The sequence below is a fragment of the Eutrigla gurnardus genome, assembly GCF_963514095.1.
Source record: "Eutrigla gurnardus genome assembly, chromosome: 14".
Lineage (NCBI taxonomy): Eukaryota > Metazoa > Chordata > Actinopteri > Perciformes > Triglidae > Eutrigla > Eutrigla gurnardus.
The window spans coordinates 25,365,261-25,392,768 of record NC_139937.1 but is presented as its reverse complement, the minus strand read 5'-3'; the positions used below and the strand labels follow the sequence as shown (position 1 = coordinate 25,392,768).

The 27,508-nt window shown below is 46.2% G+C and overlaps 1 protein-coding gene across 1 annotated transcript; it reads left to right on the top strand.

Moving 5' to 3' along the window:
• The first annotated feature begins 1,643 nt into the window (after positions 1-1,643).
• Positions 1,644-27,508, top strand: fhl3a (four and a half LIM domains 3a). Its single transcript, XM_084027058.1, has 6 exons — positions 1,644-1,867; positions 19,976-20,150; positions 21,108-21,282; positions 25,075-25,244; positions 25,321-25,507; positions 26,222-27,508. Exons 2-6 carry the CDS (start codon positions 19,995-19,997, stop codon positions 26,371-26,373), a joined length of 840 nt encoding a protein of 279 aa, XP_083883184.1. The 5' UTR covers positions 1,644-1,867; positions 19,976-19,994; the 3' UTR covers positions 26,374-27,508.

Here is a 27,508-nt window from a genome sequence, read left to right as displayed (position 1 = left end):
GTGAGCCGACAGATGGAGGAACGTGTTGAAGATCTCAGTAACGGCACAGAGCAGCTCGTCTTCCTTTTTTCAAAGAGTGAATGTGACAGTTCACGTTTTCATCTCTTTCTAATTATTTAACTTCCCCTCCTGATACATAATATAATGAGGAAACATGAACCAACGTACCTGCAATTTTCAAGACCAACAGTCTCAAAGAAAGTGTATTCAAACCAGCCGTTTTCTGCCTCCATCAGATCAGTTTCAGGGGAGGTTTTTTGCTTTTTAAGCATTTGTTAACCTTTTGCTGCTTCTGCTGACAATAGATCCTCATCCAAGTTCTTAGTAAGTGAAGAAACCTCTCATATAGACGTTCGGTCACATTATTATCCGTGGAGTCGCTCCTGTTCAGCTTTGTTTCTGTCTCCTCCTGAGGGAAAGATGTGGCTCTAGTTGCTTCGTTATGTTCCCCAGCTAACCGTCCAGAGCTCATTCTGCTGGAAAAAAAGAGAGTAAAGTCACCTGTATGTATATATATATATATATATAACGTTGATCTTTACCATACTGGGATTTAGAGTGAAGGGCTGAATAGAACATGTCTGCTGTAAAAGAGAACAAAGCTACCTGTCAGACAGGGTGGTGCTTCTGCCAACAGCACACTGCTGATAAACAGCAATGAGTCAAACGATAAGACGTCTTTCCACCACGACGATGACACATCAGGAGTGGAGAAAAGGAGCCGGACGGTAAAACAGGGGAAGTGAAACCACTTGGTTGCTCTTTGCCCTGTTTGGTAGTCGGTGTACAAAGTCAGCATATAAGTCATATGGACGGACACTTAAACGTTGTAAAACGTACTCTGTTGCACCAGTCATCACTTATGACCTGCAGTTATTACATCATGTGTCTCGATCACCGGTGAAATGAATTCATGCAGAACATTTGCTAATTATTCCAACTTTATGGACGACCCTGTATATAATATAAAAAAAGCTTAACTCTGACTTTAACTTGTTCTGATCCTCCAGATTAACCCGATTCCTTCCTCCACCTGCAAAAACACTTTTAATCCTGAAGTCAACCATGAAGTTGTCATTTTACACATTTTACCGACATTCAGTCCAAATTCAGATTTTCCAAAAGCCGTCGTAGGATTAATAGTTCACACGGTTTTCACCCGTTCACAAGGTGAAAGTCCAGGATGTATTACATTAAATCAAGTTAACTCACCTGTTCAACACATCACTGTTCCTCTTCACTTTATTCCATGTCTACTGTCTCAGGTTTGCTCATTTACCTTTTGAGTTCATTTATCCAAACTTTAAAATGTTTTATTATTATGATTTATGAAGTTAGATACTTGCCATGTATCATCAAACTCGGTTGTTTCCATCCTAAATGTGTCAGAATGTTGAGGTTTTCGTTGTGTGGGTGGTTGGTTGCATTGATTTGCTGCCCTCATACTCCCAGTAAAACCAGTAAAACCATTAGAGTGAAAGCAGAGGGGCACCACAGAGACAGAGGCCGGCATGCAGCTCCATCACACCGCCTGGACTTCCGTCTGCTGTTTGAAGGGAGGGAGGAGGGGGGAGGGATGGTTTTTTGGGGGGTGTAGGGGGGCGGGATCTTGTGACTCACCAGTAACTTCCTCAGTAGTAGAACAAATGTAGCCGGCAAGCTGCCCCGCTCTTATCCGCACACACAAGTTTGACTTCTGTCAGGAGAAGAAAAGTTCCACCGCCGAGGAGCGACGCTGCGGAGCCGCCGACCCGGAGCAGCGAGCCGCACACCCGGACCCGACCACAGCCGGAGTCCGCTGACAAGAGACCGGGAGGCGGGTTACCACTGACAACTTTCCGAGGACTCCTCCACACTCTGACTCCTGGTAGGAATCCGCTGCTTTCATGACGGCGTTACCTCAGCGCTGCTCCAGGAAACCAGGACAACTCTGTGGAAGAGTGGAAGTAGTTTAAAATGTTTAATCTGACGGGAATATGAATAATATGTCCTCTCATGTAATCAGAAGCTTTATAATGATGATGCTGAGGTTCAATGGAAATGAATGAAGTTTGAGTAGAACTATTTAAAACTGTAATGAATTAGAATAACTTATTCTAATAAGTGGTTATTGCATAGTAATTATGATCTGTAAGTTAACGCCTTTTCTCTGTATTTGAATGTGTTGTAAGATTAGTACGTGTGAGGGTTAAAGCAGCCGTCGAGCCTTGATGCCTCACACCTTCGTCAAACAGACGCCTGTGAAGGAAAACCCTGACAAAGACGAACCACTTCCTGTGACAGGCGAGGGGGTCTGGACTCTCTCTGTCGGGCTCTTATTTATGAGTTGGTCTTTCTTCTCTTTGTATCCACACCTGCACCCCCTCACTAATATGATGCACACACTACACACACACACACCGTCCCATCAGCGGAGGACTCCACTGTACTGGACCATGTGACCCACTGAACTGTGTGGAGTAAAGGGATTAACTGTTGTGTCAGAAGCTCCCAGCTGAGCGGCGTGTGAAGGCCTCGGAGAGCAGCAGGAAGTGGTGGGATACGCCAGCGTGCGTCTGGAAAGGGTGTGTCGAGTCTTTCTGGGCGTACGTCGTCCTCCTGTACCACCTGTTGCATCACCTGGGTGCAGGGCACGCTGGGAAAGAAAAGGCGTTGGGGCTTCGCCAGATGAGAACATCGAGATCCTGGATGTTTTCTTGGGAATGGAGACTAGAGATGGAGATGTTGCTCTTTAGCCTGGTTTTAGTTGGGGGGACGTTGATGCCTGATTTGGCCCTCGGACTTCTTAATCTTAGAAGTGATAATAATCTTAATCTCTTTAAAGATGATCAGGCTTCACTGTTACTGCTTTTAGCTCTGTTTTGGTCTCCACCATCTCTGTTCTCTTGAGTTTCTTAATGCTCCACTGTGTTCATGAGCTAGCTGCTGCCTATGCCTTAGTGTACAGTGGATTTATCAGAACTTCAGACTGAATACAAACATTGAAGTTTCAGGCCAGAAAACAGAAAAAAAGATGTTAAAATGCTCTGAAGAGTTGAATGATGATTTTTGTCACTATAAGCAAATCGTTTTAACAGTCATGTTGGTCCGCTGTTAATAATCACATGATATTGATGAGTGAAGTGATCCTTCACATTGAGATCCAGGCCGGTCTGATCCAGATCTCCGATGGAAGCCGCCTGCTTCTCTAAACCGCCGTTTCTAAAATGACGGCTTAATAACGCGGATCTCTTTTCTGTCTCTTACTAGAGTTACACCTTTGGAGGAATTCGGGTCGCTTAGGCGTCACGCCGTGCTTTCACCGCCGACGGGATATTTTTACACAAAACCCGTTTGTCACAGGAAGAAGCAGAACTTCTGCCCTCGCAGCCAAAAGCCAGTCATTCTGTCCCATTTAGCATCTGGGAAGTTTGCCCCGCCGGAACCCACGGGCTGGATAATGTATTTGTTTGCTCTCTCTCCCTCTCTCTCTCTCTCTGCTTCATTGACCGTGGTCACATTCTTTCGGAGGTCTCGGTGTTTTCCAAAGGTTAGCCCCACGTTGGACCGCGGCCAGCTGTAGACTTTGCAGCGGGACTTCAACTAAATGACTCGGACTGGCTGTGGCTTGTTTTTTATGGGTTGGCACCGTTTGAAACCGGGCCAACCATAATGATGGAGAAATTGGCGGTCAAGTGTTTGCAGGTGGTTAAGGGAGCAGAATTTAGATTTTGTGCTGAAGTGCTTTTCTTTTGACGTTCTGCAGCCGTCCGTCCCGCCGGACTCCTCTCTGTCATTCAGCGCGAGGCTACCTTCAATCACACTACAACGCTTCTTCTGCTTGTTTCAAACTTGTTCTGTTTGCGTGACATTTGTCTTTGTTGCATCTTTTTCTGCTGAACGTGTTGAAAATGCGTCGGCTGTGAAGCTGCCTTGTTTTCAACGTCTCACCCATGTGGCTCCAACCAGAATGAAACAATGCAACCTAATCCAGACTGTAGCTCCTCAGACTGATTGGAAAACATCTGTGTTACATGTGGGACCCCAACAAAAAGAGGAATTGCATCTCTTTCTGCTTCGGTGTCGACAGAATGTGTCTGGAACACAACATGCACTTCTGTGAAAACGTTGGGAGTTGCATTGTTACGGCCGTATATTATATTTGATATATTCAGACGTTTGTTGCCCCCCCTGTGGGGGCGCGTGGCTGAGAGCAGGAGGGTGTCTGAATTCCCTGAAAGGGAGGAAGTGACCTCAGACTTCCTGCGTGGGGATGACCAGGTGCTGTGGTGTTATTGTGAGGGGAAGACTTCCTCCGTTTGGATGCTTTGTTGGTAAACGTCTGAAACCTGATCCGTTTAGCCCCCTATGCCCCCCCATCACTCCATGTGAGATCTAAAGGGAACATACCCTCTACATGGGCAGAGTGTAAAAGGTAACTGACTGTGCTAATGGGGTAATTACATCCCTCAAGGATACACTTACAGGTCCGTACCCGGCACTTACCTGCTGCTCTCAAAGGAAGTGCTGTTTTCAAAGGAAGCCACATTGGAAGCACAGACTTGCGGATCATCACTACACACTTACTTGTTTAATACAAAACTAATGATACGTGATGAAAGACGGGGGCTACGCTTCACTTCACACACACTCACACACCTGATCAGAGCTTCCCTTGCTCCGTCTAACGTGAAGCAGATGTTGTTTGGGTGCAGGAAACCTGTCGATTCACTGCTGCATCATCACTTTTGGCGGTGATGCGTCATCACATTTGCACCCTCGCCTCCAGGGAGGAGGGCGCTCCACGCTCCGTCAGAAGGGTGTGTGACGTGGACGGATTCACAGGCCTTGATGAAAGGATCGTACCTCCTCCTCCATCGTGGGACGAGCCTGACTCAGTGTGTTTGTGCTTGGGAACAAGATCCCAGACAAACCTGTCCCGATTTCCTTGAAACTCCCTCACCTCTGCTGTGGGTTGAAACACTCGTTGCCAAATAGTGTGCAACACCATCCAGCGTTGCTCAATGTTCCTGCTTGCCCAATACATTGGCACCCATCAAAAAGATGATATCTTTGGGAACATTTCTAAACACAGGGAGTGAATGTCACAACAAAACACACACAGCTGGATGGATTCAGTCAGTTGGAGGATGGAGGATGGGGGGGAGCACAATGTTGAAGTCTGCAGACAAATTGCAGTGGTTTTTATGCAACTGGTAATGTGATGTGTATTATGAATTCATGTAAGTAATGGTTATGTTGGGCCTGTGGCTAATGGCTGAATCATAGGAGAAGCTATGGTTAATGGAGGAATGTTTTGGGTGAGGAGGATATCTTCGTGAGGAAATGAGATGTTATTTCACCCTGATGGATCTCCACTCAGAGAGATGACACGGTGAAAACCCCAAGGCTTACACTTCATACTGCGACACCACATCTTTATATCTGGTGATCGCTGGTCCACTGACCTACAATTATCATCAGCTTTCTGCTTGTTTATCATAGTCTCAGTCAATCATTCTAGACCAAACTAACCATCTTTTTGAACAGAAATAAGCTTTGTGTAGGTTTGCAATAATTTAACAACCTTTCGCCTACTTAGAACAGAGTGTTTTTTTTTATCTCTGGAAGCAGTGAATGTCGTCACCCTTCCCGTTGGATGTTCTGGCTTAATTGGGCAATAATTTGAGACCATGTGGCGGGCGGTCTTTAACCACGCAGTGATACACAGCAGGCCTGAAACGAGGCAACAGTGCCCGAGGCTCAAAATGTCACCTTTCCGAACGGCTGTAAACCCCAGAGAGACCGGCCCGTTAACCAAGTATGTCTCCACAACAACATGCAACAGGACTCTGTTACCGGATGTCTAAGCCTTGGCTGTTTGTTCCAGCACGCCATGGTATCTCCACGCCTCCTCCCCGCCGCCGCCGTGGCAGTCGTGTCTTTATATGGCTAGTAACTTCTAGTTTGCCCCGATGCCAACTGCTTAGTGCTGATTGCTTCCCAGACACTTCATAGGGGTTGGCTTCCAACATCTGCAAAGAATGAGCCCAGACTGTGACATCATGGCAGAGAGGAAGTGCAGTCATCTTTTATTCAAATGTGCAGCAACATTCGTTGGTTCGTTGGTGTTGCACAACGCCGTCTTCCCCCCCCCGGGGGATGAACTCAAGGGACTCGGCCTCGCTGCAGTTACTTGTTCCTGATTAGATGTGTATTATCTTGTCTCTGATAAATACACCAGTGTTTATTTGGAGTGCAGCTGTGAGCGAGAGCATTCCCCTCGCTGGGAGTAAACACCGTTAAAACGCCTGCTCTGCATGGGGAAAGTAGCGAGTTCATGGCGTCTTCCACCATTCCTCTCTCACCGACGTACACACACACACACACACACACACACACACACTTTGTCTCACCCTCTCATTTTCATATGGCTCTGTCGGAGAGACAATAGCCTCTACAGAGGGAGACAGGCTTAGACAAGCCAGACGTGCTGCGTACACTGTGGTGTGGATTTATGTCACTCACTAGTCCGTAAATTGAACTGTATATGACATCGCACCTTTTCTTTTTTTTTTCAAAACACACAGAAGAGTGCACTTGGCACCGCGTGGGCACACTTTGGCACACATTGTTAAAGCTGTCAAAGTTGCTTTGAGTACGAGGGGGAAAGCGGGCAGCCGAACGTTTCTTGGCCTCACCTAGGCGGGATGCTAAATGGCTCCCGAGCGGCGCGTTGGGGAGCCATAAATGGCAGAAAGTGTCCTTGGCGTGGCTATAAAAGGACGCCAGCTCCCTCGATGAGGAGTTGACGTTGATTTACGACAGAAATGAGTAACGTGGGGGGGGGGGGGGGGGGGGGGCTGGGGAGGGATTTCTTGGCTTCTTCAGGTGAAATTAAGAGAGAGAGAATGAAAGGATGAGGAGTGGCGCAAGTACACTTTTATTGCCTGCGGGCGCATCCATCAACGGGCCGTCACAGGAAAAGGCGTGATCCAAGACAAACGCCAGTCCCGACCCCGTGTGAGCCACGTCCCGGAAAAAAGAAGTTTGCATTAGTGCCGAAAGTATTTACCTCATCACAACAAACGTACACAGCAGACAGAAACATGTTGCGACTCATCCAGGATCAGCTTTCATTCAGACGACGTGATTAAAAGTTCCTGAACGTGGCGCGCGGAGAAGCAGCGCTTTGTTTGACAGCGTGTTTAGAAGCAGCAAATCATATGGAGCTCAGGATGTTTGGAGGAATAAGACATAACTCAGTCCAGAGGGAGATCAGACGCTTTACATCAACACAAACACCAACTGGTTCACAGACCTCCTGTGCTCCTCTTGTTGTTGTCTTGACTTATTTAGTGGAATTATCTGGTGTTGGAACACATACATTTATTTCATAAAGCACTTTTTACAGAAAAAGTGCTTCACATGATACAAAATGTTAAAATAAGACCAAAGTTTCCACACATTCACAAACCAATAAAGAATGTTTGAATTCACGTATTTGAAATCAATTCAGTGTCTTTGCTATTAGAAGTCCTGCGATGCTGCCATTTTCTGGTTCACCATAATTCACAGAGATTACAAGGACCTTATGCATAATCATAAATATACTTTATTACATACGGAGAAAACAGCTGGAAGTGCATGTGGTTCAGCTCTACAGATGGTACAGTAGAGATTTAATTTAATGGGATAAGAACGTCTGGACCTCATTGTCATCAATGCTATCTTTAAAGAGTCATATTGTTTTATGTCCATGTTTTTATCTTCTGGACCATCACTGAAGAAACAACAGACACTCTGCACTTAATGAAGTCTTCAGTCAGGTGTAGATTTCTTTTCTTGAAGTTAACGATATTTCATCTTATCTGAGCATGAAGAGTTCCTTCTTAGCTCCTCTTATTATTCCTTGAAAATGAAGCCGTCTCCGTGATGTCAGAGGAACGATGTGACGGATGCAGACCCCCATTTACAACCGGCAGCTTGATGTAGTGTGTAGGTCTCGGGCATTCGGCCAAACCTCCTACAGAGACGGAGCAGGACGGCATGAAGCAGCGGCTACGTGTACGTGTGATACAAATACCCTGAAACTGCTGGATTCTGACCCTGAACGCGCTGCTCGGCCATTAAGAAACAATCACATTTAAATCTAATAATAATAATAACTGGTGAAGAGAATTCTGATTTTTGTAACGTTTTAATGCCGTTAATTGACATGAATTGCCAGCAGCTCGTTAACACCAGGTGTGAATGGTGTTTTTCTGTAGGTTCTGACTCCGATCGTCTGGCAAACATCACCCGGTTGTTTTCTTCCTGACTTTTCTGAAGGTCCGCCATACGTTTGCAATTCCGTCAGTGCTTTTAATGGGGCCTAAACATTGGGCTTCAAACAGAACCACATCCAGCGTTGGCAATGGAAATGAGATCAATGGGTAAAATGGGGGCCAGACGGTGAGCAAAGCACAGCGAAGGGGAGGGGGGGGGGGGGCAATGACACAAGCGCCATGACTTCACCGTGAAAGTATTTAACCCCCCTTTTAAAACAAACCCATCCCTCATCCCCATCGCACGCTTTCTCCACACTGGTGACTGGAAGGCTGTAATGGTTTCTGTAGACCCCCCCCCCCCCTCCCACAGTAAGAGAAGTCATGCATGATGATGGTCATTGGTCACACTTATTGTGTGTAACTTAGAGCTGCTCGTCTCATAATGAAGAGACATATTTCTTGTAATGTACACGGCGCGTGACACACATTTACACTGGAAGGATGGAGCCGTGTGTCGGGAACCCTCAACGCAGCGGCGTCTCACTTTGTGTCTGTTTTGTGTTCCTGCATCCTTTGGAAGCCGAGAATGACTCGTCTATAGGAGAAGAGAGACGCGGGATAAAAGCAGGATGAGGTCGGACCAGAGAGTGGTGAATAGATTGAAGGAGATAGACAGGTCTGCTTGGGAAGCAACATAACTCAAGCACGCTATCAGTGTTTACCAAAGCACCTGTTCTCACGTCGCCTCTCCATTTAACAGCGGCGAGCCGGGTCTTTGCATCCATCGCTGATAATGAATTAGGCGGGGGGAAGATGAATGGTGTTTTGCATGGCTGCATGATAAAGAGATCCCAGCGGGTGTGACACCGCCAGATAAGGAGCTGACGGATTGCAGCTTTGTTCTGGCAAAGTCGTGGAACTAAGCTATAGGATTTCTGAACTTGTAGCTCTTTTCTCCAGATTGAAACGAACCTCAGATAAATCCAATGAGATCTACTAAAGGGAGTATTGCTTTCTTGATACCAATGCTAATGTTTTTTTTGTGACTACACTACCGCTACACTGTTCTTCTGCTACCATTGATTATCTACGTGACCTGCTAACCGCCATCAAACGCAGCTCTCTGCAGCTTAAAGAAGTGAATAGAGAGATGTTTGGGGATCTCGGTGAGACGAAGAGAGAAGGGCAGGTGGCTGAGCGGCTGGCGGGACATGGAGACATGATTTATGGACACCTTTTTGAAGCGAGCTCATTCCAGCCACGCGGCCCGCATGCTACATTTCAGAGCAGGGACCTTCTCTTGTCGGCACGGCGAGGGGGATGGATGACCCCCGACCTCCACTAGTGCGCCACTCACATATGCACCTCCTGATGATGTGGCAATTCATCCGATGGACTCGTGACTCCCTGCTCGGTGACCTTTCTAGAGGTCGAAGTAAACGGGAGAGTGACCAAAAGGAACAGGAGACGTTCCTCTCTGGGATCATAGAAACTGGGTCGAGAGTCCAGCTAGGTTTTCTTTTCTTTCTTTTCCTTTTTTGCTGCGGTATGCAGAATTATCAGGGGAAGTTTATGATGATTTGATCGATGATTCCAGTTTAAATCCGTCTGTCTGCAGTAGTCTCACCAATGATGACATCATTCCTGAATGAAGGAACGCTTCCATCTTCTGTTCTGCCAGGGAGGATTGAGCACTCGTCAGTCCCATTTATCACCCGGTCGACGTGTTTGGATCGTCAGAACCGAGATCTTCCCACTTAGTTTGAAGCTCATTTCCTAAATACATCAAATTGTTTGATGTTATCGGCCTGGTTTCAGAAAAGCCAGGGATTGTGAACGCGAGCGGTAATTACACTCCAGGGGAAGTCCCCACAAAGGGGCTTAAACCAACCGAAGGTGTGTGTACGCAGCTGCTCACTGTGTCTGCTCTTCCTGCACAAGTCACCCCCCCCCCCCCCCCCACACACACACACACACACACACACACACACACACACACACACACACACACACACACCCAGCTTGGCTGCTGTGTTTATTTTCTCGTTTGATCCCCCGTCTCCCCTCAGCTCGGTGTGTTCATGTGTGCGTATGTACTGCTGTAGGTGTGTTCTTCGTCCTTCGTCCTTCTGCAGGACTTCGGTCTTTGTCCTTCTGCAGGACTTCGGTCTTCGTCCTTCTGCAGGACTTCATCCTTCTGCAGGACTTCGGTCTATGTCCTTCTGCAGGACTTCGGTCTTCGTCCTTCTGCAGGACTTCATCCTTCTGCAGGACTTCGGTCTTCGTCCTTCTGCAGGACTTCATCCTTCTGCAGGACTTCGGTCTTTGTCCTTCTGCATCTTAAAAGACTTTCTTTGACTCCTGCAAGGTGTTGGTATGAGATCTTACATCCTTTTGTTCTGTTTTTTGTTATGAAGAATCTCCTTTGGGCCAGTTATTTAAGGTTTTTAGATCTAAATCATGTCCTAAAAATGAGAGTTAGCCCCATTTTCGTCTGACGAACCCCAAGGACATCTGGCAATAAAAAAACGACTGTAGTTTGGTTCATATCAAGGCCACAAGGCTGCAACCAGAGTTCAACAATAAAGACATAGACATAGCAGAAAGACTTCAGCCTTCTGCAGGACTTCGGTCTTTGTCCTTCTGCAGGACTTCGGCCTTCGTCCTGCTGCAGGACTTGTTCATTCTGCAGGTCTTCAGCGGTGTCTTCACACATAAGAGGCTCGCTTTTTCATTGTGACTGTGTGTTTGCAAATGTGTGTGTGCATCCTTCTGAGAAGTCCCAGAAACGTCTCTGTTTGTGGTAACAGGAAGAAGATGGGCTGTGTGTGTGTGTGTGTGTTTGTGTGTGTGTGTGTGTGTGTGTGTGTGTGTGTGTGTGTTCCTCAGCGTTGTTATCGACCCCACGCTGGTGAACGGGGTTGTTGCCCAGTAGGAAATGAACCTGCGTTTTGGTTCTCGCAGCACAGAGAAAACGGATGAAGACGTCGTGTTTTTATGATAGGAACATGTTGCACGGGGTTGTTTCAGAGGTCAACTCACATTATCACGTCTTATTTTTAGATCTTTGGGTTTTATGCTGTGGGATTGGAACGTTGTGGTGTTTTAAAATATGCATATAATAGTACGCCTTTAACGGCATGCGCTGGTGAAGCGTGTTTTTAGGTGAGTTTGAGCTGATCTGCGTTTCAGGCCCAAACTCTAGAAATAGCAGGGATCTAAAATCTCCCTGAATGATCTAAGTTTGGGATATTTATTAATATGGTATCTTAGTTCCCCATGGCTTCAATGTTTTTTGTGGCACTTTTACATCCCTAATGAAACGCTGGGTTGTGCCCTCCGTCCGTGCTGCGCCGGATGAAACGAGAGCTAAGCGTCGCTGCCAAGAGCTTTATGGTCCAGGAATGAGGGCACTGTTTACACGTTGCCATGGCGATGTGTCTGAGAAGGGGAAAAAAGGGCTCCATGTACTGGAAATGACTTCTTCGATATTCATCCCAGTCATCTCACATTTGGCAGGTCTCCCCTCCATTTTCTAAGCAAACGTAATGTGTTTTTTTGTTTTTTTCTTCACATCAATGTGTCTTCTCGGAGTAACGGACTCAGACGGGGACGGAGGGTGATTTTTGGTCTGTTGTGAGAGACGGTTCGTGCAGCTGTTTTCCTGCTGATAATGTGTAATAGCCATGAAAGGCCCACAGCGATTGGGAAAACATCCATGTGCTTCCAACAACACGCTGAATATTCATGTCGGGGGATGTTGGGACGTGAGCTTCAACAAATACCCGTCTCGTCTGGGCATTAACCTCAGGGTCAGGTGCCATCGCTGCAGCCACGAGCCGCTGGTCGGAATGAGTTATAAATAATTGCTAGCAGTTGTGTGTGTGTGTGTGTGTGTGTGTGTGTGTGTGGCATGCTTAGATTGCTGAGTGTGCAGCCTGTGTGAAACCTGATCCCAGCTCCTTGATGTCCTGGCGAGTTGTGCTGACTCAGCAACATTGGGAGACCACCTGGGAATGACCAGACTGCTGGTCTGCAGTCAGCCTCGGTCTCCGGCCCCCCATGTTAGCCACAGAGCTAGTGTGGAAACGTCAGCGGTCACATCTTAGTGGTTATCGTTGTGCTTACCGGCCGTTCTCTACTTTTTACATGATTACATACAGTTCATTGTGAAAATAGTATGAGACCTAAAAAGACTTTCTTTGACTCCTGCAAGGTGTTGGTATGAGATCTTACATCCTTTTGTTCTGTTTTTTGTTATGAAGAATCTCCTTTGGGTTTTTAGATCTAAATCATGTCCTAAAAATGAGAGTTATCCCCACATTTTCATCTGACGAACCCCGAGGACATCTGATTTAATTATAAAAAAACAACTTTATTTTGGTTCATATCAAGGCCACAAAGCTGCAACCAGAGTTCAACAATAAAGACATAGACATAGCAGAAAGACAAGAAAGAAAGAAAAGGTCCATGACCGAAGTCAAAAGCATCCTCAATCCTCTACGGTCCAAAACGCCATGGCAACCGCTCAAAGGCACGTGCCTGAAATCCATATTAGGACCTGAGTGAATCAAAGGAGGCCGGCTTGGCCTCGACGTCTCGCTGCCTCCGTCAGTTTGAAGCAGTTTGTTTTATTTAGGTCCAGAGGTAACTTTCCATCGTGGCGACTTGGCGAGACGTTTGCTGTGTCTGCCTTGGCGTGCAGCAGAGACGCGGCGACACACACAGAAGTGGAAGTCTCTCTGGTTCTGCCTCTGGAGACGTTGCATCAGAAGGACTCTTTTCTGGAGGCTGGTCTTGTGAAAACAACATCCTCTCCAGGGGCTTGCAAACCAGTAACTGAATCACCCGGCCTGCGAGTGGAAGTACCCTGACCTCACCACGCATACTTCTCATTCTGCTCGGATATGAATGGAGCCTGGGCTGTGTCACGCATCTTCAGTGTGTGTGTGTGTGTGTGTGTGTGTGTGTGTGTGTGTGGGCACTTTAAAATGGGTTCATTTAAACAACCAAACGGGAGATGGTGTGTCCACTAAACAGTGAAGGCTTCAGATTTCAAAGGGATGCCCCGTCCCTTGGATCTCAGGCCGAGGACGACAGGGAGGATGTGAATATATCAGCATAATGACTGAGATGTCCATTTTTGGGCACAAAAGTGTCCTGGGAAACTGGAGTAACGGGGTTCCCTCGGACAAAGACAAATAATATCATCTTCCTGGAACCGCCCTCCTCAACGTCTTCATTCTAAAACTTCTAAACTCATCTGTGTGACGGTGCAGGGTTTTTTTTTTGGCATCATGGTTTTTTTTTGTCCAATATTGGCTGTTTATCTCACACTCTCCTCAACTCCATTGTTTCTGTGTTCCCTGCCTTCCTCTCCTCTCACCACACCATTTATCACCTCAGAGTGTATCCAAAGATCAGCTCGCAGTCTGTCAAGATCCCTTTTTTTTTCTTGTTTGCTTTCAACATTTGCTTTCTCCCCCTCGCTCCAGTTTTCACTCCATCTAAACATTTACTGGCAAAGAGAGAGAGAGAGAGAGAGAGAGAGCGAGCCTTTCTTGCATTCTCCCAGCAGTGACTCTCCCAAACCTCCACTGGCACACAGGGGTTGACTGCATAGTTTCCCCAATGCAAACCAGATGTGAAGCACTAACGTATGGCAGCATTTTTTTTTCTTCAAAGGAAGACGAATGTAGGCCAAAAATGTCGTCTCTTGGTCATCCATGCACACGGTGGGATAAAAATACATTCACGTTCATTCCTGAGTTCCCTCACGACGAGACTGTATGATTTAAAATAATTGTGATTGTTATTGTTTGGTGTCGGCGGCCGGATTGTGGGACGTCGGGATTGAGACGAGACGGATGACTTGTGACCATCGCCTTCTGGGCTTCGCTTCTTCTTCAGGTCCTCCTCCAGCTCTGGTTGCATCTTCCGTACACGTTTGAATCAGCGTGAGTCCAGAGGGTTTGTAGCTCTGCGTGAACCACACAACAGAATCAAGGCTCATATTAGGAGACATCAGGTCACGTCCCCAAACACCCGTCATTAGAAGCTGCCGGGGAAGGCACAAATTACAAAGTCCACGGTGGGATCTTCTGCTGCAGGTAGTCGTTTTCCTCCCTCGTGTTTACGACGTCGGCTTTCGTTTCAGCCCCTCGGCTCCGCCCCCTTCCACGCCAGCCGGTGTTTAAGCGCTCAGGGACAATGAGGGGTTAGTGTTCCAGCGTCTGGTCCCACAGCCTGACCCGGGTTCCCACAGAGCTGCAGCCTCAGTTGCCCCCCGGATCAACCCCCCCACCCCGACTGCCCTCTACCTGCCACAGCTCGCTCACTGGTTGTATCTTCATGCTCAGAGGCTCGTATCAGTCCTGAGAATGTGGGTGGCCCAGGTTCTCCTCCGAATGCAAGACGGAGATATCACAAGAATGACAGCCTCACGACGGGTTCATCACCCCGTCGTCGTATAGATGAAGAAAAGTCATAAATGTCAGGATGACGGTTGTTTTTCTGGCTTGAAATCAGCGACACAACAACCCTGAACAGCATGATGCTTCTTTAAACTGACATTTTTATGACCTTTAAGTGAGCAAAGTTCTTTCTTAAGTTAAAGTGTTTTTTTTTGTAAGACCACAAACTGTTTAAATAAGCACATCTGTCCATTAATGGGCCGCAGCATTATCTCTCCTTCATGAGCAATTTCCTCCTCGCTGTGATAAGATTCATCGCCTCGGCGTATCCTTTCCATTTCTGGACTTCATTTATCTGATGCACACCAAACGTTTGACTCATGCACAACAAATTTCAGCCTTTTCGTGTTGTTTTATGGTTTATTTATCGACCCCGGACGGCTCGGACCGGCCGACCGGGCTCACAATTAGTCATGTTGCTTGTGGAGTTACAACTCTCACAGAATATGTGGATCTGGAAGCGACCTGACCTCGGCTTCCCGTCCCTTCACAGAAAAGAAAACACAAATGTAATCCCTCTGACATTGTGTCGTAAACACAAGTTCTGGACCATTTAAAAAAAAAAGTCTTGTGAAATTCATGCCTTTGCCTTTTTCGCATTAGTCACCAAATGGAAAGTGTTCCACGGTCGCGAGGCGCTGGAATAAATACGGTCAGACGGCTTCTACATCAGGTTTCTCTCAAGTGGCCACTGGACTGAGACACAAATGAACTCTTTCTCAAGTGTGTTTTTGACATTATGCTTTATTTTTGATACGCTCAACCAGGCCCTCAAATGATATACTCAAGTGTCCAGTGCGTTTTTTTCTCTCCGAGGAGCTGGACTGTCTCTGGAGGACGTCCAGCCACCAGACAGAAGGCGGTGTGATGGTATGTGTTTATCTAAACGCAGACGTTTCACTTTTCCTCTCGTTTGATTTAAGACTCGTCCAACGCTTTTAAGATCCCGCTCCAACATTCATTTGCCTCTAAATGTCACCTTCGTTTGTTTCTCGTCCCCACTGTTTGATTCCTCCAGCGCTTCCCTCTGGGATCCGTGTGAAAGGGACTCCAGGAGATCAGACGGTTAAAGGTGACTGAGTGGCTTCTTGCAGCAGCTCCTTTCTTACTGCACACAGTAAAAATCCACACTTGTTGAAGCATCCACTCGTACATAAAAGCACACTAGTCACCCTGGACCTATAAACACAGACCTAACAAACAGAGCAGTGAAATGCTTTCTAACTGACTCTATTGCTTGCAGACCTCGTTCTGCAACAAAGCCACAACTTTTGAACCATTTCCCACATTGGCAGCGATCCAAAGCGTTTCCAAACCGTCAGGCATCGTTGGCAGACTGTGATGCTGTTTCCACCAACGGCCGTGTTGTCTTATCAGGGTGGATACAGTTCCAGCTCTTCCGCTATGTGACTTTCACTCTCGGCCACATCATGTTTTATTTTGTTTAACAGCGTTAGCTATTGTCGCTTATTGACACAACGTCAACAAATGACAAACACATCAGCTGTTCCACTGTTCCATTCATGGACTTATTTAAATTTCATTCTAGCGAAATACAATGAAAGCCCTTGGAAGTACTATGTGCTTACTTGGAAACAGTTCACTGTCATGTTCACCTGGGTAGTTGGGACACATGATGTAATCATTGCACCTGGTTAAAGTGATTACTGATGCATTTAAATAGGAACAAACAGACGATTGTGTCTGAAAACAACATATGAATGGTCTTAACCTCCTGTTCTGTGAGGTAGAACTTCATGGCAGTGAGAGACGTCAAAGAAGAAGACATTTCTGTTGTCGCAGCCATGAAGACGATCTCTCTTCTCTGGCGGCGGCGTTCCCAGCAGGCTGTTCGTTTGGAATCAACCAGAGCGGAAGCAAAGTTTAGGCTGGGGATTAGCGGGGCCTTGCCTGTGGGACCGGACTGGACGGGAGAGTATCTGCTAGCCCTTTCAGTCACCGACCGTGACCATGTTGCCCTGGCAACGGCGTACAGCCGGCGTGCTTGCATTGGTGCACTGCTGCTCTGTGGTGTCTCGCTATCGGCCCTGAACTTCACCCCCCCGGGATGTGATGACTGGTGGAAGGCAGCCTTGGCATTCCTCTGCTATCCGACAGACGGACGCGTGGGGAAAAACAGAAAGTCTAATTGCCTGGTTGCAGATAGGAGGATCTTCACACAATATCGAGTAAGGGATGATTCAGGACGGGTTCAGTGATCGTAAAGGACGCACACCCAACACCGGGGTTTTATCCTGCTTATACCTTTGCCGACAAAATATGTCATCTGAAAATCGTTAATTTACCCGTAGAAGTCATTTTCATCTTTCTCTTCTGTCACAAAATATAGTTTTTCAGCATCACAATGTATGTGTACACCAGGCTGTACTTTTACCCTCTGTAGAGTAATATGGTTAAGATTGTAATGTTTGGGGAACTACCACAGCAAATCCATCCATCTGTTTTGGATATTCTTTCTACAAACAGCCTGATCAACCAGAAGGTCATCCGAAGGCCTTTTCATCTACCGAAGGCTTAAGAAAACCAGTTTCTGCAGACTCATTCATACTGACCCATATAGCTGCATTTAATAAGACACGTTAGTCTCTCTCAGATGAACTCCCTGTGGATCATTAGAGAATGGAATGCACTGTTGCCTATATTAAACAGAGAGCCACACATTGTGCCGCAATACTATAATTAAACTCAGTCGAATAATTCTGGTCCCGTCTTGTGTGTGGAAGGCTGTGGTGATTTCCTTGAAGCCCACATTTTTTTTCCCAGGGGTCTGAATTCAGTCACAGCTCTGGTATTTGGGAACATTATTACCCCAGAGTGGGGTTCTGAGTCACTGGCTTGTGGACGTGAAGGGGGGGATGGAGCTCTGCTGGGAAGTTGGCATATACAGTAGCAGTCGGACACAAAAGCCCTGTGAGGACCGGGCCCTGCGGATTGTGACCCAGATCTTCTCCTCTCTCTTCGGTTTGGGATTGTGTGGGTTTTTGGGTCAGCAATTACTGGAAGCAAGTCATGTCTCAGTCCGTCACCCCCGGGGGTCAGCACACTGACGTCAGGCCTCCTCTCCGGGAGAGCCGACGCCATCGGGAGTTCATGTCCGGCTCGGCATCGGCCAATCCAACACTGATACCCAAACAGAACTTGATTTCTTAAAGTGCATATTTATGTATCGGGCTTCTGGAATCCACGCCATTGCGTGTTACGTATCCCATCTGTGCTCTGGTGAGTTCTCCGTTACCGAATATTAAGCTGATTGCTGGCAAACGAGTGATTTCTGCCCTCTGGAGACCCTAACAACACTTGTGGGGAAGCGGGGGGACACCCTGACTGATCCGTCTCAGGCAGCGGGACGTTTCGGTTAGTTAGACATCTGTGTTTGAGATGTTTCATGACCTACTTTTCTGCAGCCTTTTAGTACTCAGTATGATACATATGAATAAACAGCTGTCTGATTTGCTTTTTGGAAATTAAAGTTGACGTCAGACGTCATAGCACCGGCCTCCCGGCTTTGTGAGTCATGCCCCGTCTCGTTCTCTTACCTGGCAAGGGAAAGGCGGCGCATACCTACCCGGCACTGCAGATAACATTAAGGTCATAGTGCTCATTTCCAGATATTTACTTAGTCGATCTAATCTAGAGGTTGCGGGTTACGTGCTGCTGATAGCAACAGCTAAAAAGATGGTGTGTCAAATGTGCTGAAATGTATATTAAAAAGTCAGAGCTGCAAGGTCAGCACCGTGATGTACATTACGCAGGACTTCACAGCTGCTTATTCTGATATTTTGCCATAACCCCCAGATGGATACTATAATATGAGTCATCAGATACTAAAGATGTGTCCGTTCAGTCATTAGCTGGAGAGATATAGCAGCCCGGTGATGCGAGCCAGTGTACACATTCAGGCACTTTAGACTTTCTAACCGTCCCGAGGTCATCGCACGGTGCCGGGAACGTCTCTCCGGTTTGGGGGGAAGTGGTGTTGAGTTTGCCAAAACAAAAAGGGAGCCTGTCACTGGGTTGAACGTGAAGACTGTGAGCAGGTGAAGTCTGTCGGGTCTTGACTTTCTCACCCCGGCTCATTAAGAGCTTTTTGTCTGAGACGGATGAAACGTGAGAGTCTGGGACCAATGTTTTCTTTGATGACGGATCCTGTGGGATTTGGCTTTCTCAGTCTTTGTTCCCCTTTTCCTGTGTCACCCAGAGTGTGTGTCCTACATGCATGTGTGTGTGTGTGTGTGTGTGTGTGTGTGTGTGTGTGTGTGCGTGTAACACAGGCAGTTAGTTTGCAGTTTGATTGATTCTGGTATCGGAGGTGATTGTTATTACTGGGCGGTGCACCGTGCCCAGAGGGCCGTATCACTTATCACCGGGCTCTCCTCCAGCCGTGCCGTAATGTTTTGGCAACCTGATATTGTTGCCATAATGCTCTCACAATATTATTCTGTCACTTTGTTGTGCGCTCAGTCATGATCAAGGGGTCTAAAGCCGTGCACTTTGACAGCACACCTACTGTATCTGCACACGCGTGCTGCTGTAGGAAGCTGCTTTTTATTAGGGAGTCGTATGTTCAAACGGCTGTGTGTGTGTGTGTGTGTGTGTGTGTGTGTGTGTGTGTGTGTGTGTGCTTCTTGGGTATTCTGCTTTGTGTTCTCACAAATAGATTCCTGCCTCATAAATATGTTCAGGTGTGTTTCACACGCGGGTTCACTACTGTACGCCCGCTTCGTCGTCAGAGAGGTTGCTCAGCTTGCATCGGCTTGCTTTGACCTTTAACCTTGCAGATTTTGAGTGGTCGTCGACGGCGACAGGAAGGAGTTGGTTGGCGACCGAGAGGAAAGCAAAGTGACAGCTCCCTCCCTCTCTCGCCTCCTCCCTCCGCATCAGCCACACTTTCATCACACGGCAATAAAAGTTAATAGGCATTTAGTGCTCTCTCTCTCTCTCTCTCTCTCTCTTTCCACTTGCTCCTACTTGCACAGCATGTTTTTGTTTGAGCTCAGCTCCGTTGCTGATACAAGCCAAAGAATTTACGGCGTAAATATTGGCAGTGAAAGTCTCTAACTTCTGTGCCGGAGAAAAGGTAAACGGATCATCCCTCAAGACTCCCCCCTCCTCTCCTCCTCCTCCTCTCTTGTCTCCACCCATCGGTTCTCATGCATTTTGCATTTGTTTGCATTTGTTTTTTTTAATAATCTAAACGTTGATGACTCAAGCGTCTCCTTTCCCGTCTTTCAGGTTTGAACCGAAGGTCACGATGGCGGACACTTTTGACTGTGACAACTGCAAGGAGTCGTTGTACGGCCGCAAGTACATCCAGTCGGAGGACCGTCCGTACTGCATCCCCTGCTACGACAGCCTCTTCTCCAACACCTGCGACGAGTGCAAAGAGCTGATCGGCCATGACGCCAGGGTAAGGCATCCGTCCCGACTAGATCAGACATGCAGGCATCTTTCTGCAGCAACAACAGCAACAAGTGGAGTACAGGCAGAGGAACGCCATCATGTTGAGATTTGATGAAAAGAAAAAACACACTGAGGCATGTGACTATATATATATATATATATATATATATATATATCAGACACAATTCTCTGTTTATTCCTGTTTAAATGCATCAGTAATCACGTTAAACCAGGTGCAATGATTTACATTATGTGTCCCAATTACCCAGGTGAAATGAATTCATGCATAACATTTAATAATAACATTATTCCAACTATATGGGACCATATATATATATATATATATATATATATATATATATATATATATATATATATATATACACACACACACATATAGATAAAGTAAAGTTCTGCCCTAATGAGGTTTTCTATGTTCCGACATGGCCTTGGATCGTTAAAACAGAAGTTATGTCACGTCGGTGACTCATAATTCATACTAAATGAGGCGCGTTCTCCGTATTTTCTGGGGCAAGACACATAAAGGACCAATTTAACATGCAATTATACAGGCAATTTCCTGCTAAATCCACATAAGCTGACGGGCTAATTTTGTCTAAATTTCGTAAGAATGCAGCATGAGGGATCGTCTCCCGTCTTCCCCCACAATCAAGTTAAAATGGAATCTTCCCTCGATGGAAAGCACTAACATGGAGCGGATCATTTACGGATTTACGGGTTTACGGAGCAGCCGAGCTGCAGTGCTGAGGAGGCCAATGAGATCTCAACACCCTTGTGGGCAGCGGGTGATAAATAAAGCCAGTGTTTTCTTGGCTCCGTGCCCTTCAGACAATCAATTCAACATTCTTGTGGGACTGTTTTTTTTTTAATTTTTAACAGAAACAAGTCTGTACAAAGACTCCTGATAATTGAGGTCATTTTATTTTTTTCCTGTGCTTCCCAGGAGCTGTTCTACGAGGACCGGCACTATCACGAGCACTGCTTCCGCTGTTTCCGCTGCGACCGCTCGCTGGCAGACGAGCCTTTCACCAGCCAGGACGACGCGCTGCTCTGCAACGACTGCTACTGTAACGAGTTCTCCTCCAAGTGTGTCGCCTGCGACAAAGTCGTCATGCCAGGTGAAGAGATTGAGTTTGTCCCAGGAGACATGAAATTAAACATTTTTTGCATATTTTTTACATGCACTTCCACTGTGCATGACGGTGCATTGTCCCACATTTTTCCATGTCGTAAAGAAATTCAAATTTAAGGTAGATAGGCAAATGACTTTGGAAAATGATGACATGGAAAATTCCATAAATGAAAAGTATTAACGTAAGAGATCAAGCAGATACATAGAATGGAAAGAGAGAAAGGAGGGAGAGAGGGAGGGAACATGACGGAGCAACTGCCAGTCTGCTGGACTGTTGTGTGTCAGCCGGATCCCCCGGGGCTGTTGGGTTGGTGGACTGTTGGACTGTTGGACTGTTGGGTTGTTAGACTGTTGGGTTGTTGGACTGTTGGACTGTTGGACTGTTGGGTTGTTAGACTGTTGGGTTGTTGGACTGTTGGATTGTTGGGTTGTTGGGTTGTTAGACTGTTGGGTTGTTGGACTGTTGGACTGTTGGACTGTTGGGTTGTTGGACTGTTGGGTTGTTGGACTGTTGGATTGTTGGGTTGTTGGACTGTTGGATTGTTGGGTTGTTGGACTGTTGGACTGTTGGGTTGTTAGACTGTTGGGTTGTTGGACTGTTGGGTTGTTGGACTGTTGGACTGTTGGGTTGTTAGACTGTTGGATTGTTGGGTTGTTAGACTGTTGGGTTGTTGGACTGTTGGACTGTTGGACTGTTGGGTTGTTAGACTGTTGGGTTGTTGGACTGTTGGACTGTTGGGTTGTTAGACTGTTGGGTTGTTGGACTGTTAGACTGTTGGGTTGTTGGACTGTTGGACTGTTGGGTTGTTGGACTGTTGGGTTGTTGGACTGTTGGATTGTTGGGTTGTTGGACTGTTGGACTGTTGGGTTGTTAGACTGTTGGGTTGTTGGACTGTTGGGTTGTTGGACTGTTGGACTGTTGGGTTGTTAGACTGTTGGATTGTTGGGTTGTTGGACTGTTGGACTGTTGGGCTGTTGGACTATTGGGTTGTTGGACTGTTGGATTGTTGGGTTGTTGGACTGTTAGACTGTTGGACTGTTGGGTTGTTGGACTGTTGGATTGTTGGGTTGTTGGACTGTTAGACTGTTGGACTGTTGGGTTGTTGGACTGTTGGGTTGTTGGACTGTTAGACTGTTGGACTGTTGGGTTGTTGGACTGTTGGACTGTTGGGTTGTTGGACTGTTGGATTGTTGGGTTGTTGGACTGTTGGACTGTTGGGCTGTTGGACTATTGGGTTGTTGGACTGTTGGATTGTTGGGTTGTTGGACTGTTAGACTGTTGGACTGTTGGGTTGTTGGACTGTTGGATTGTTGGGTTGTTGGACTGTTAGACTGTTGGACTGTTGGGTTGTTGGACTGTTGGACTGTTGGATTGTTGGGTTGTTGGACTGTTGGACTGTTGGGTTGTTAGACTGTTGGGTTGTTGGACTGTTGGGCTGTTGGACTATTGGGTTGGTGGACTGTTAGACTGTTGGACTGTTGGGTTGTTGGACTGTTAGACTGTTGGGTTGTTGGACTGTTAGACTGTTGGACTGTTGGACTGTTAGACTGTTGGACTGTTGGGTTGTTGGACTGTTAGACTGTTGAACTGTTGGACTGTTGGGTTGTTGGACTGTTGGACTGTTGGACTGTTGGGTTGTTGGACTGTTGGGTTGTTGGACTGTTAGACTGTTGGACTGTTGGGTTGTTGGACTGTTGGACTGTTGGGTTGTTGGACTGTTGGATTGTTGGGTTGTTGGACTGTTGGACTGTTGGGCTGTTGGACTATTGGGTTGTTGGACTGTTGGATTGTTGGGTTGTTGGACTGTTAGACTGTTGGACTGTTGGGTTGTTGGACTGTTGGATTGTTGGGTTGTTGGACTGTTAGACTGTTGGACTGTTGGGTTGTTGGACTGTTGGACTGTTGGATTGTTGGGTTGTTGGACTGTTGGACTGTTGGGTTGTTAGACTGTTGGGTTGTTGGACTGTTGGGCTGTTGGACTATTGGGTTGGTGGACTGTTAGACTGTTGGACTGTTGGGTTGTTGGACTGTTAGACTGTTGGGTTGTTGGACTGTTAGACTGTTGGACTGTTGGACTGTTAGACTGTTGGACTGTTGGGTTGTTGGACTGTTAGACTGTTGAACTGTTGGACTGTTGGGTTGTTGGACTGTTGGACTGTTGGACTGTTGGGTTGTTGGACTGTTGGGTTGTTGGACTGTTGGACTGTTGGACTGGTGGACTGTTGGGTTGTTGGACTGTTGGGTTGTTGGACTGTTGGGTTGTTGGACTGTTGGGTTGTTGGACTGTTGGACTGGTGGACTGGTGGACTGTTGGGTTGTTGGACTGTTGGGTTGTTGGACTGTTGGACTGTTGGACTGTTGGGTTGTTGGACTGTTGGACTGGTGGACTGGTGGACTGTTGGGTTGTTGGACTGTTGGGTTGTTGGACTGTTGGGTTGTTGGACTGTTGGACTGGTGGACTGGTGGACTGTTGGGTTGTTGGACTGTTAGACTGTTGGACTGTTGGACTGTTGGGTTGTTGGACTGTTGGACTGTTGGACTGTTGGACTGTTGGACTGTTGGGTTGTTGGACTGTTGGACTGGTGGACTGTGGTCAAGTTCTGCTCCAGTGACTCACCTGGAGAAGGACAGATAGTTACAGTGAGGACGCTCTGAGGATTCATCACTACTTTTCAGGACTATAAACCTCCACAGTGTCACCAAACACACAGATGCACTTTGAATGTGTTGCAGCCTCGTCTCCCCGATCCAGAAATACGTGAACGCTCACACTTATCTCTGCTTAACGGCCGAGCGTGAACAGCTGAAGTTGTTAATGTCGGCGACAGAAGGAGAAACTCAACACCAACGCCGTGTAAACGGATTCCTCCTGAGATGATTTGGTTAAAGAGGATTTCTAGTTGCTTCCGGAGTCGGAGACGGTCACACTCACTTTATCCTCTGATAGACAGCATTCATGTTGTCATCCACGGTGACGGAGCATCTCATTACAGCTCCTTTTGAAGTTTGGAACAATTTCTTTGCCAGGAATACATTTGTGGTGAATCTGTGTGGCTTAAAGAGCTCTGCTACCTTTTTGACCAATGCTGATGTGAGCTTCTAATAGTAGTAGATGTCGGCCCCTTGTAAGTAAAATTGAGAATACTATAATAATAATTATTATTATTATATAGCTGTAAGTATTTTGTACAAGTACAAGCTTACCTGCCTAGAATGCCCTTAAATTTCCACCAAAAATATATTTTATTAGTGAATTATTCATACGTTTCTGTGAATGCTGTCCTCCCTGAGCCACCGTAGTTTATAAGGTGACGTTTCTTTTGTCGACTGGAGACACAGCTTCAGCAGACAGCCTTAACAGTGAAACAAAAATGTCAGCCCCACTCAAAACCAATGCGTCATCACAGAAAAAACCCAACCCGACCAGTATAATAAAAACCTCAGCAGCCGAGGGACGGAGACGGATCGGTTTGGGGACACGGATGATGGAGATGGCATCATCCCTTCTCTGTACAGCCAGTTTCCACCAGTAGGAAAGAAGTGTGGGGCCTGTGGTATTATGATTTAAAATAAAATAAATCTCAGAGAGGCGAGCTCACTTTTATATGCCATCAAGCAATTGAAGTGTATCATGTCATAGTTCAATAAAATGACCATCTAAAAAACCCAAACGGCCATAACAATCCTACGAAGGACGGCAATTAGAACAAAGTAGAGTCTCCCCTCTGCTCTCATTCTTTCCATCCTTCCTTCCTCTTCCTCCCGTCGCCCCGCCAGGCACCAGGAAGTTGGAGTACGGCGGCTCGACATGGCACGAGGGCTGCTTCGTCTGCCACAGCTGCGAGCAGCCAATCGGCTCCAAGTCCTTCATCCCCGACAAGGACGAGCATTACTGCGTGTCCTGCTACGAGGACAAGTTCGCCCCGCGCTGCACGCGCTGTAAAAAGGTGGGTGAAGTCAAGAAGCGGGATTCTTTAATGCAGGAAACAGAGAATCAAATGGATGTTTCTCTCGTTCTTTAAGACCCTGGCTAAAGGTGGCGTGACCTATCGGGACGAGCCGTGGCACAAGGAGTGTTTTGTGTGCACCAGCTGTAAGACGCAGCTGGCCGGGCAACACTTCACCTCCCGAGACGAGAGCCCGTACTGCCTCAAGTGCTTCGGCAGCCTGTACGCCAAGAAGTGTGAGGCCTGCAGCAAACCCATCACAGGCAAGACTACTTCATTCTGCAGCATGGGTTCAGGGGTTCAATATACAAATATGTGCACAATTATTAAGCAAGTTGTATTTTTGAGGGTTAATTTTATTCTCGAACAATGACAGTGCTCTCAGTCAATCCAAAATGTTAATAAACCTCAAATCTGATTTTTTAAGAAAGTAAGTAAGTAAAATCTATTGATATAGCGCTTTTCACAGATAAAATCACAATAAACAAAGTGTAACAGTTATAATAAAAACAAAGCATACATGCACAGATAAACACACAAACAATTACAAACAGATTAAAAATTAATAACATTAAACACCCAAACTCCAGCTTAAACAAGTGGGTCTTAAGGTGCCCTTTAAAGAAAAAGTAAAAGTGAGGTTTTGGCTTTCTTCAGAGAAAATCTATGTGTGCACAATTATTGGGCAACTATTAGCGTACAGAATTATTATACAACTAAATGAAAAATGAAAGTTTTCCCATCTTTATTTTTGTGATTGTATTATAATTATGCACACCTTGATACAGGGTGTTGATCTCCTCTTCCACACACATCACCTGAGATGCTTAAATCCAAGCATTCAGGTTTTTACAGCTTGGAGTTGGAAAATATGCATACAAAATACTCACTTGCCTGATAACTGTGCAGCGAGTTGCGGTGTGTTTGAAGCATGCTGCAGAGTTCAGAATCCCTCTAAAGCTCCGGTTTGCTCTCAGGGTTCGGAGGAGGGAAATACATCTCCTTCGAGGAACGCCAGTGGCATCAGCCGTGCTTCACCTGCTCCCAGTGCTCCGCCTCCCTGGTGGGCGCCGGCTTTTTCCCCGACGGCGACCGGATCCTGTGCCGCGACTGCAACAACAACCTATAGAGCAGCTAGCCCCCCCTCCCCCTCCGCTTTGACTTATCTTTCACCCTTCGTCACAGCATTTCAAGACCCCCGAGTCTTTACCGAGGAAGGTAACGCAGGCTCACGATGCCGCCTCTCAGGTTTGTTTGATAGAAAGAGTTCGTCGTGGGTTTTTCATCCAGGAGACGGAGCCGCGTTGTTTGAATGAAACACCACAATGACTCGCTCTTTAACCAAAAAAAAGTTCTGTGGGTAAAACTTTAGATTAGGGATGTTAACCATGAACTAGTTTCTTATTGGCTTATTCTTATCAAGTGGTTTATAACAACGATCAATAAGCAGTGATTAGGAAATTATAGGTGATTTATAATGTCTTAAAAACAGCCAGTATGCTACTAATATGCAGCTAATAAGAAACTAGTTCATGGTTAATTTGTGTTCCCTAATCTAAAGCGTTACTGTTGTATGTTTGAGTTTATGGAGTGCCTTAAGAATAACATTACTTACATGTTGTCTACTATTGAACAAAGAAAAATTGCCAAAAAGTCAGATTTTGTATTCAGATGTGTGTGTGGTGGAGGTACTGTTGAACTGTTTTCATTCAGATTTGAGGAAAACGTAGAGAAGCCGAGGATGCTTTTTTCAGTTTGCGGTAGTTCTGACGAGATATTCTCTCGCTACCGTGTTTTGTGCACATAAAGAAAAAACTAAAATCATGACACACAGACCACTTTTTTCTGTCATGTATCTGCTTTTGTTGAACTTAATGACACTTAAAGTTTCCTCTTTTTTCTGTTTTTCATCCGTTGTAACGGATCTTTGTTGTTTTTATCACCGTTGCTCAAGGATTTAGCATTTAACCCCAAAGAAGCTGAACTGAAACGTTTGCAGGAGTATGCATGCCGTGATTTGCGTCGATAATTGTTTTTTATTGCTCTTAACGCTGTTTTTGTTTTTTATCGTTTTAGTTTGTAACGTTTATGTGAAAAGTTATTAAAAAAAACAACCTATATTTCATTATTTCAGCTTTGATGCTGGTGAGTCAGAGTTGGCAAATATACATTTTACAGATGGAATAAAAAGATGATAATTGATCAGCTAAATACTTAGTTAGATTTGTGAAGTCTTATTCAATAAATGTACACTGACTGTTTTA

Excerpts from the sequence above, each read along its gene's own strand:
- fhl3a (XM_084027058.1), top strand. The coding sequence starts at position 19,995 with ATGGCGGACACTTTTGACTGTGACAACTGCAAGGAGTCGTTGTACGGC. Across the intron at positions 25,245-25,320 it reads GCTGCACGCGCTGTAAAAAG|ACCCTGGCTAAAGGTGGCGT; the intron begins GTGGGTGAAGTC and ends TCGTTCTTTAAG. Across the intron at positions 25,508-26,221 it reads CTGCAGCAAACCCATCACAG|GGTTCGGAGGAGGGAAATAC; the intron begins GCAAGACTACTT and ends GTTTGCTCTCAG.